Source organism: Hypanus sabinus, unplaced genomic scaffold, assembly GCF_030144855.1.
Source record: "Hypanus sabinus isolate sHypSab1 unplaced genomic scaffold, sHypSab1.hap1 scaffold_294, whole genome shotgun sequence".
In the NCBI taxonomy this organism is placed as follows: Eukaryota; Metazoa; Chordata; class Chondrichthyes; order Myliobatiformes; family Dasyatidae; genus Hypanus; species Hypanus sabinus.
In genome coordinates, this window is record NW_026781090.1 from 189,412 (window position 1) to 200,122 (window position 10,711).

Consider the following 10,711-nt stretch of genomic DNA (forward strand, 5'->3'; position numbering starts at 1 on the left):
AAATAAAGGAAAGTTGACAGTGTTCGGTGTATATATGTGTCAATATAAATCCCAAAACTTTCGAGCCTGAGGGAACAAAGCTCAGAGTCTTGAGATGGTAAAGTAGGAAAGTTCAGTAATCTACGGAATAAATGATGGGGGAGAGATATTTGTAATCCAGGGTGAAACGTAGAGAAAAGGCCGTTACTTCAAAATAACCGTCGACGAAGTTCTTATCCGCTGAATCCGTCCACATACGAGTTATCAGCGAAAGTGACCTGTCACAGGAATACCGTCTTCCAGGGGTTACCACACAACATACCCCGGCAAAGGTTAACACAACATATTCCAAACCGCACTCCTATGGATTATACGAAGTGACAGCCACACACATTCGTTGTGTTTCCGTGTACCGATGATCAACCCACTCTTGTGGGCATAGGAGAGTTCCAAGCCTCAGCTGCGACTAACTGAAGCGATCAGCTTTTCCAGTCTCTCTCTCTCTCTCTCTCTCTCTCTCTCTCTCTCTCTCTCTCTCTCGCTCTCTCTCTCTCTCTCGCTCTCTCTCCCTCTCTCTCTCTCTCCCTCTCTCCCTCTCCCCCCCCTCTCTCTCTCTCTCTCTCTCTCTCTCTCTCTCTCTGTCAGCCTGTGACTGACGTCATCGCCCCGCCTCCTTGGAGTCTGAGATCCCTCTGATCATCGACACTGTTCAGGGTTTTGCATTTAACAGTGTACTGTCGCATACATTCGACCTACCGAGCTGCCAAGATGATCATCACTAATCAAATCTCACTGAGATCTCTCAGGTCCTGTTGAATTTATTGCCAAGTACGGGAAGGTACAGGTACAGAGAAACATTGACTTACGGCAGCATCACAGGCAAGTACATTCAGATAACACACGGAACACAAGTTATACGATTCTTTGTCAGTAACAATCTGTAAATATGTTTTAAATCATTAACGATATATAAAATACATTGTGCCATGATCAATAATAAGATGTGTCAATAACAGACTTGGAAATGTTGAATTTGTTCCCTGTCTCCATTCCTCCTGTAATCCACAAACATCTCCTTTGTTTTTGTCACAATGAGGGAGAGGTTGTTTTCTTGACACCACTGTGTCGGGTGATGACTTCTTCTCTGTCGGCTGCCTCGTTATTATTTGAGATTAGGCCAGTCAGTGTAGTGCCGTCAGCAAATTTAGTTAGCAGATTGGAGCTGTGGGTGGCGACACAACTCATGGGTGCACAGAGTAAAGGAGGGGGCAAGAAGACAACCCTGTGGGGTATGTGTGCTGAGGGTCAGAGAGAGAGAGAGAGAGAGAGGAGAGAGAGAGAGAGAGAGAGAGAGAGAGAGAGGTGAGCGAGCCCACACTTAACACCTGCCGGCGATCTGACAGCAAGTCCAGGATCCAGCTACACAAGGCAGGGTGAAGACCGAGGTCTCTGAGCTTCTTGTCGATACTTCACGCCTTCGTATGGCTACTGCTCTGCCCATGACTGCAAGGAACTGCAGAGAACTTTGGAGAGCAGAGAACATCGGGGAAACAAGCCTCCACTCCATGGACTCTTCCTACACTTTCCCTCCCTCAGAGAACCAGGCCATGTAGTCAAGGACCCTCACAACCTGGACATTCTCGCTGCAAACACGCTCCCCCATCGGGGGAGAGATACAAAAGCCTTAAAGCGCGAACTACCCGGCTCAAGGACGGCTTCCTGTCTGTGGTCATAATCGAAATGGATGATAAAATGGACTCGGCCTCACAATGTAACTCGACGTGACCCTGCACCACATGTCTATCTGCACTGCACTTTCTCTGCAGCTATAATGCTTTGTTACATTGTTGTTTTGTCATTTTCATTTTTCATTTTTATAATCTTTTTTACCAGTACATAATCTTCTACAGCTATAGAATGAAACAAGACTTCAATGGATTAATATGTATAAAATTAATAAAGCTGAAGAAAAAAAACTAATCGTAAAATATAAAAATGGAAATTATATATAGGAAAAAAAGAACCCCATCTAACTAGGGGAAAAACCCACTAACAACAAAAAAGGGAAAAATCCCATTAGGAATCAACCCCCCGGAGCAATACGTTTAACCATCATCTACATATGAAAATAGAATCATCAACCGCCATTTCATAATTATAAAAAAATAAGGAAACCATATAGCATAATTCAAATTAAATGATAATATTTGGCAAAGAACCCCATCTTCTCTCAAAATCGAATCGAGGATCAAAAGTTCTCCTAATTTTTTTTCAAACTAAGACATAAGATTCCTTGAGAAAACCATTCAATTAATGCAAGGGAAGAAGTATCTTTGTGTTTTAATAAAATGGCCCTTCTTGTCAATAGTGCAACAAATGCAATTACAACTGGATCTGAAGATGAAATACCCTGAATATGATGTGGAACTATACCAAATAGAACAGTCAACCTATTAGGTTGTAAATTCATTTTCAGAGCTTTAGAACTTGTTAGAAATAAAGATTTCCAAAACGATTTTAATGATGAACATGCCGGAACTAATGTGACAAAGTAGCTACTTCAGTTTTACATCTATCACAGCATTTGTCTATACTACGAAGTATTTTAGATAGTCTCTCCTTTGTTAAATAATAACAGTGAACAGTTTTAAATTGAATTAAACAATGGTTGACACACATAGAAGAATTTCCGTTTTTCAAAACTCGAAGCCAATCTTCATTAACAAAGGTCATAGTAAGTTCTCTCTCCCAATCTTCTTTAATCTTTAGTGATATGTTCTCATTTGTAACAAAAATAAGTTATACATTCTGCCAATGGAAACTTTCTCTAAGGGATTCAATTTCAAAATGGTATCTAACAAATCAGATTCTTGTAAATATGGAAACTTAAGTAAGCATTTTTGTCAAAAATGTCGAAACTGAACATATTCCAAAAAATATGTATGAGCGAGAGAAAATTTGTTAATTAACTCTTCAAAGGTCATCAATCGACCATCACAAAATGAATCTGTAAAAGAACGGATCCCTTTATTTTTTTCCATAGGAGAAAAATGGGGTCAGTTGTTGAAGGTTTAAAGGAAAAGTTTATTTATAGAAATCTAGACAACTGAATTGTTTCAAATTTAAAAAATTACGTAACTGAACCCAAATCCGTTTGAATAGTTTAATAACCGGGTAAAGATTTAAATTTGGAATTTTAGAGAGCTGTAAAGCTTATGGAGCTCCTAATCTTGAAGTTAAATGAAATTGTTTAACAGCTTTTAATTGCAAATGAACCCATAATGGTTTTTGTTTCTTATTAAGCCAATATAACCAAAAACATAATTGTCTAATATTCACAGCCCAATAATACAGTCTTAAATTAGGAGAGCAAGTCCACCATCTATTTTAGATTTTTGTAAATTATACTTATTAATTCTTGGTCTCTTATTATTCCAAATAAAGGAAGAAATAAGAGAGTCAATTTGATCGAATTTTTTTTTAGTTAAAAAGATAGCTATACCAACCAAGGCAGTAAGGGGATCTGGGTCAAATTGGACCCTAAAAAGTTGTGAAAAGGTATGGAATACTTCCCACCAAATCTTTTAAATTGTAGAGCAAAACCAAAACATATGACTTAAAGAGGCATCAGCAGAGTTGCATTTATTACAAAGTGGAGAAACATTCGGGTAAAAACTGGTGTCACGTTCTCCTTCGGGTGTAACGAAACGCCGAATTTAACGTCCGGATAAACCACAGTTAATAAGAACCAGATCGCAGTAAGATTAACCATTTACTGTTCACTCTTCACATTAACATATGGTGAAAACTGTTGATAAAACAATACAAGATTGATACAGTATTTGTTCCTTCCTTAATATCACATTTCAAGTGTAAATACTTGCAAAGGTGACTATAACTACATTACACTAAGGTGCAGTATACAGGGAGAGTTTACCTGCTCCATTGACTACTTTAAATACACTTCCATGCAAACTATCCGCGACTCTTTAACTAACGAAAGCATAAACATTATCTACCGACGTTACCTCTAACAGGATCAGCATTAATATCTTAGTTCAATATATCGATTATCTATTAACTTACAGCGTTGCTCTCACTGTGATTTCTCATGCCTGCAAAACTGCTTGTGCTCAGGTGAGCCTCGTGGAAAGCCCCCACCCTCGCGCTAATTTCAAACCGGTGTTTTCCCACAAGACGCGGCGAAACCGGATGTGACGTCATCGCATGCCGATATATTTTACATGCAATGAATACACTTTAAACACTTCTAATTCTAACTAGAAAATACTATTGAATGAATTACTAAGCGAAAATATTATAAACTAAATAACTGTCGTAAAGACAGCACACTCCCCGCTTGACCTTCGTAAGGTCACAATGAGCAGAGTACAAAACTTAGTCTCTTAATCAGTCATTGGGTAGAAGTAGAATAACTTCTGTAACTGGCCTTTGGTAAAGTTTCACATCGCCTTGGTCGGTAGTCTTCAATTCGATCTTCCTGACATGTCCATCCCCGCTAGGGAATGTAACAGTGATTCTGGCCGTTGGCCAGCTGTTGCGAGCGGCTTGCTTGTCCCTGAGCAGGACTAAGTCTCCAACTTGAAGATTCCTGCGGGGTTCTGTCCACTTCTGTCTCTGTTGCAACAAAGGTAGATATTTTTGTCTCCAGCGAGGCCAGAACTGATTTGCCAGAGCCTGGACTTGTCTCCATTGCTTTGTGTACAAATCCTTGTCTGAGAAGTCTCCTGGTGGAGGAGGTGCTCCTGCCTTCTGCGTAAGGAGCGTTGATGGCGAAAGTATAAAGGGGTTTTCTGGGTCAGAAGACACAGGTAGGAATGATTGTGCGTTTATAATGGCTGTGACCTCTGCCATTAGGGTGCACAGTACCTCGTGGGCCAATCGGGTGCGTTGCTGCATCTCAGGTTTCCTTTTCCGAGTTTTCCGTAAGGACGTGAACCGTTTGACTGCCTGCTCTTTGTTATCTGGTGAGCGCTGGCGTGGTTCTCTGATTGGCAATGGGGCAACCCCATTATTTGCTTCATCTCTGAAGACCTTGGTGTCTTTGGGTTTTAAAGAAATGGTATCTTGAGCTGATTGTGCAAGTTTGTTTCCGTGCTCGGTTTGAACGAAAACTGACTGACCTAGCGTCTCGTCGGTTACTTTACGCTTGGTAATGTCTTGTTGTGCTTCTTTAGGGTACACCTCAGTGAGGCAGATCTCGGAACAAGAACGGCTTGACTGAGTTTGACCGCAAACTTCTGTACAGTTCGAGCTGACAATTGTTGTCCTGGAGTGAACCTCTCCCTCCCCGCCGTCCTGTTGTGGGGGTGAAGGAGCGTTGTCGGTTCTTTCATTCTTGACTTCATCACGGAGCCGTGAGGGTAAATTTCCTTCCTCGTATGGATGTGATGCAATCGTGACTCTCTGAGGTTCCTCGTAGCTGGGGAAGTTATCGAATACGTATGGAGAGGGGAGACGAGCCTGCCTGTCTATTTGAGATTGTACATAGTCGCTTGTGCGTTCCAGTCTGGTCCTTTCTAAAGTAGATCTTGCTGCGGTAAGATCACGCGACCCTTCAGCTTCTTCTATGTACTTTGCTTCCGCCATGGCAGCAGCTTCTTCTCTTTCTAGCTGCAGCACTTGCAACTCTGTCGATATTTTTGCCATTTCCAACTGGGTTTCGGCTTCTCTGGCGGCCCTTTCTTTCTGGATTTCGGCTTCTCTGGCAGCCCTTTCTTTCTGGATTTCGGCTTCTCTGGCAGCCTCTTCTCTTTGGATTTCGGCTTCTCTGGCAGCCTCTTCTCTTTGTCTGGCGGCCCTTTCTTTCTGGATTTCGGCTTCTCTGGCAGCCTCTTCTCTTTGTCTGGCGGCCCTTTCTTTCTGGATTTCGGCTTCTCTGGCAGCCTCTTCTTTCTGGATTTCGGCTTCTCTGGTGGCCAGTTTCATTTTCAAAACTGCTTCTTGTCTGGCGTAACGCAGTAGCACCTTGGCGGCTTCTGCCTTTCTGGCGGCCCTTTCGGCTTCTCTGGCAGCCTTTTCGGCTTCTCTGGTGGCCAGTTTCATTTTCAAAACTGCTTCTTGTTTGGCGTAATGCAGTCGCACCTTGGCGGCTTCTGCCTTGGCTCTTGCCTGTGCGGACTTACTTGATGTCGTTCTACTGCCCTTGTCGCTGGGCGCCATCGACTTGATCCCGGATCGAGCTGACATTGCAGCACTTGGAACACCTGATAACGCCCGGGTGGGCTTACTTGATGTCGGTTTACTGCCCTTGTCGCTGGGCGGCGTCGACTTGATGCTGGATTGAGCTGACATTGCAGCACTTGAAACACCTGATAATGCCGCTTTTTCACTGTCACGTTCTCCTTCGGGTGTAACGAAACGCCGAATTTAACGTCCGGATAAACCACAGTTAATAAGAACCAGATCGCAGTAAGATTAACCATTTACTGTTCACTCTTCACATTAACATATGGTGAAAACTGTTGATAAAACAATACAAGATTGATACAGTATTTGTTCCTTCCTTAATATCACATTTCAAGTGTAAATACTTGCAAAGGTGACTATAACTACATTACACTAAGGTGCAGTATACGGGGAGAGTTTACCTGCTCCATTGACTACTTTAAATACACTTCCATGCAAACTATCCGCGACTCTTTAACTAACGAAAGCATAAACATTATCTACCGACGTTACCTCTAACAGGATCAGCATTAATATCTTAGTTCAATATATCGATTATCTATTAACTTACAGCGTTGCTCTCACTGTGATTTCTCATGCCTGCAAAACTGCTTGTGCTCAGGTGAGCCTCGTGGAAAGCCCCCACCCTCGCGCTAATTTCAAACCGGTGTTTTCCCACAAGACGCGGCGAAACCGGATGTGACGTCATCGCATGCCGATATATTTTACATGCAATGAATACACTTTAAACACTTCTAATTCTAACTAGAAAATACTATTGAATGAATTACTAAGCGAAAATATTATAAACTAAATAACTGTCGTAAAGACAGCACAACTGGAGAGCTTCTGTTTAGAAATGTAAGCTCTATGAAACACCCTAGCTTGTAGAAGAGAATGACGAGCACAGAAAGATGATTTATTAACCCGTTTAAGAATTCTATTCCATCTATCATCAGAAATCTGACAATTTAGATCATCCTCCCAAGCTCTTTTTATTTTATCAAAGAAGTCTTGTCTAGAATCAATCAACAAGTTATAGATACCGGTAATAGAACCATTTACAAAAGTGTCCCGGTAAACCTCTTCTGCGCCCTCTCCAAAGCCCCGACATCCTTCCGAGAATGGGGGCGACCAGAACTGTATGAAACACTCCAGATGTGGTCTAACTAGTTCTATAAAACTGTGTTACGAACTGTAACGTTTTAGAAACGAACCAGCAGAAACAGAGTTCACACTGGAGTCTGGTTTTGATGTTAAACCCATTCTCTTTATTAGTATCTACTTATAACATATTAATTTAACGAAATAAAGCAAAGTTAGCAGTGTTATAGATGTGTAAATATAACTCCCAGACTATCGAGCCTGAGAAAGCAAAGCCCAGAGTCTTGAGATGGTAAAGTAGGAAAGCTTAGTAACCCACGGACTAAATGATAGGAGGGAGATATTTGTGATCTATGGTGAAACGTAGAGAAAAGGCCGTTACATCAAAATAACCGTCGACGAAGTTCTTATCCGTTGAATCCGTCCACATACGAGTTATCAGCGAAAGTGACCTGTCACAGGAATACCGTCTTCCAGGGGTTACCACACAACATACCCAGGCAAGGGTTAACACAAGATATTCCAAAACCCACTCCTATGGATTATACGAAGTGACAGCCACACACATTCGTTGTGGTTCCGTGTACCGATGATCAACCCACTCTTGTGCCTCAGCAGCGACTAACTGCAGCGATCAGCGTTTCCAGTCTCTCTCTATCTCTCTCTCTCTCCCTCTTTCTCTCTCTCTCTCTCTCTCTCTCTCTCTCCTCTCTCTCCCTCCCTCCCTGTCTCTCTCCCCCTCCCTCTCTCTCCCTCTCTCTCTCTCTCTGTCTCTCTCTCTCTCTCCCTCCCTCTCTCTCTCTCCCTCCCTCTCTCTCTCTCTCACTCTCTCTCTCTTTAGACTGACCGACTGCCTGTCTGCAGATCGCTTTCTCTCTCTTATGGTTCAGTCCACTGTCAGCGCTGTCAGCCTGTGACTGACGTCATAGTCCCGCCTCCTCACGCCGGCGCTCTTAAAGAAACAGTCACAGTACGACCGCAGGCTCATAACAGCCACAACACAACTTCCCGACTTTTGAACTCAATGCCTCAACTAATAAAGACAACCGTGTCATTTGCCTTCTTAACCACCCGATCAATCTGTGCAGTCTCTTTCAGGGAGCGATGAACTTGGTCTAAGATCCCTCTGATCATCAACACTGTTCAGGGTTTTGCATTTAACAGTGTACTGTCTCATACATTCGACCTACCGAGCTGCCAAGATGATCATCATTAATCAAATCTCACTGAGATTTCTCAGGTCCTGTTGAATTTATTGCCAAGTGCACAAGTACGGGAAGGTACAGGGACAGAGAAACACTGACTTGTTGCAGCATCACAGGCAAGTACATTCAGGTAACACACGGAACACAAGTTATATGAGTCTCTGTCAGTAACCATCTATAAATATGTTTTATGCCATTATCGATATATAAAATACATTATGTCATGATCAATATTAAAATGTGCATTTTGTGTCAATACCAGAGTTGGTAATGTTGAATTTGCTCCCTGTCTCCATTCCTCCTGTAATCCACAACCAGCTCCTTTGTTTTTGTCACAATGAGGGAGAGGTTGTTTTCTTGACAGCACTGTGTCGGGGTGATGACTTCTTCTCTGTCGGCTGCCTCGTTATTATTTGGGATTCGGCCGATCAATGTAGTGCCGTCAGCAAATCTAATTAGCAGATTGGAACCCGCCACTGCAGCCCCACAGTGCACTATGTACTGATCGCAAAGCTACGAAATTGCATGTGAATAGCCTCCCCTCCCCCAACTCCTCTCTTTCTGCGTCGCCAGCAGACTGGGACATCTCACATCTCACTGCCTCCGCCAGGACATTAAACTGTGAACAACTGTGGTCAGGGACTGCTCTCTGGGGTACTCCAAACGCTACCTCCTTCCAGTCTGAAAACGACCCACTCATCCAGACACACACTACGGGCAGTTTATCGATCTCCAACGAAATAGCCTAATCACCTACTCCCGATGTTCAATACCATTACTGACTCTGAGTTTACCACCGTCAAATGCCGGGAGGGTCATAATAATCAGAAAGTCTCCAGTCACAGCCGTGTAAATAAAATGTGATCTCAGTGGGTGTGTGGCGCATGCTCAGAATGCGAAGGAGACAGACAAACTGAGCCAAGTCACAGACTGATGAAGGGGAGGAATGATCCCAGCTGCTGCAACACCAGCAACTTCACATCAGGGAGGAAGTTCAAATCAGCTTCGTGTTAAATGTTTAACCATCACGGTGACTGAAGGCAGCTGCGGGTTCATGAGGGACTGTTACTGTCAGATTCTGCAGTTCTTGCGGCTGCTCATCGCACCCAGGACTGAACCCTGGTCACTGAGTATTGGAGGAGTCTGTTCTGCTGATGTTAGCCTTAAACTAGACTGGCGTTTAATATTGTGGATCTGTGAAAGATAAATCAATTCTGTATCAGGTCCCGTGTCGCAGGTACTTACTGTCTCTACCACACTCACAATGTACACTAGACAGGCCACTCGGCCAATCTGGCTCCTGCAGTGTTTCTGTTACATATCCGTACATCAAAATCTATCCCTCCCGTTCCTCTCTCACTCTCCCTGTGATGACAGGTTGCAACTAGTCACCACTCCGTGGGATAGGAGATTTCTCTTGAATTTCATATAATCATAGAAATCTGCAACGCATGATAGATGCTTTGACCCTCAATTTGTGCCGACCATGTAACTTACACTAGAAACTGCTTTAAAATTACCCTACCGCATAGCCACCTATTTTCCTAAGCTCCATGTACCTATCCAAGAGTCCTTTAAAAGTATTGTATCCGCCTCTACCACCGTCGCTGGCAGCACATTCCACACACACACCACTCTTTGGTTAAAAACCTTAGCTCTGACATCTCCTCTGCACCTACTCTCAAGCAGCTTAAACCTAGTCCCCCCTCGTGTTAGCCGTTTCTGCCCTGGGAAAAAAAGCCTCTGACTATCCACACGACCAATGCCTCTCATCATCTTATACACCTGCATGAATTCCCTGCATGATTTTCTCCGGGCTGAACGAGACGATGAGCTCACTGTGGTTGTGACGTTGTTCAGGGCTCCGGACGAAGTTGGTTAAACTCCTTCTTCCCCGCTCTTTTCAACGTTTTGGGTCATTTTCACTTATTTTAAAGGACTGTGCCTCAGACAGCTTTGTTGTTGCAATTGTTACGTACCAGCAGCAACAGATCACCAATGGAGTCTTGTTTCGATGTTAAAACCACTCTCTTCATTAGTATCTGCTACAAATATAAAAGATTAAACAAAATAAACAGAAGTTAACAGTATTATGCGAATATATAGCTCCCGAACTATCAAGCTTGAGAAACAATGCTTAAAGTCTTCAGATGGTAAAGTGGAAAAGTTCAGTAATCCACGGAATAAGTGAGTGAGGGGAGAGATTTATAAATCCACAGGAAAATGTAGAGAGA

At 43.0% G+C, this 10,711-nt stretch overlaps 1 protein-coding gene across 1 annotated transcript; it reads right to left on the reverse strand.

Annotated features, from left to right (window-relative positions):
- Positions 1-3,790: 3,790 nt before the first annotated feature.
- On the reverse strand, positions 3,791-7,001 carry LOC132388294 (uncharacterized). The gene is made up of 2 exons (XM_059960632.1): positions 6,740-7,001; positions 3,791-6,461 (listed from the first exon to the last, which is right to left on the reverse strand). The coding sequence occupies exon 2, from the start codon at positions 6,292-6,294 to the stop codon at positions 4,390-4,392; it is 1,905 nt and encodes a 634-aa protein (XP_059816615.1). The 5' UTR covers positions 6,295-6,461; positions 6,740-7,001; the 3' UTR covers positions 3,791-4,389.
- Positions 7,002-10,711: the final 3,710 nt, after the last annotated feature.

Bases quoted from the DNA above. Each gene is read 5' to 3' on its own strand.
- LOC132388294 (XM_059960632.1), bottom strand. From the start codon at position 6,294: ATGTCAGCTCAATCCAGCATCAAGTCGACGCCGCCCAGCGACAAGGGC.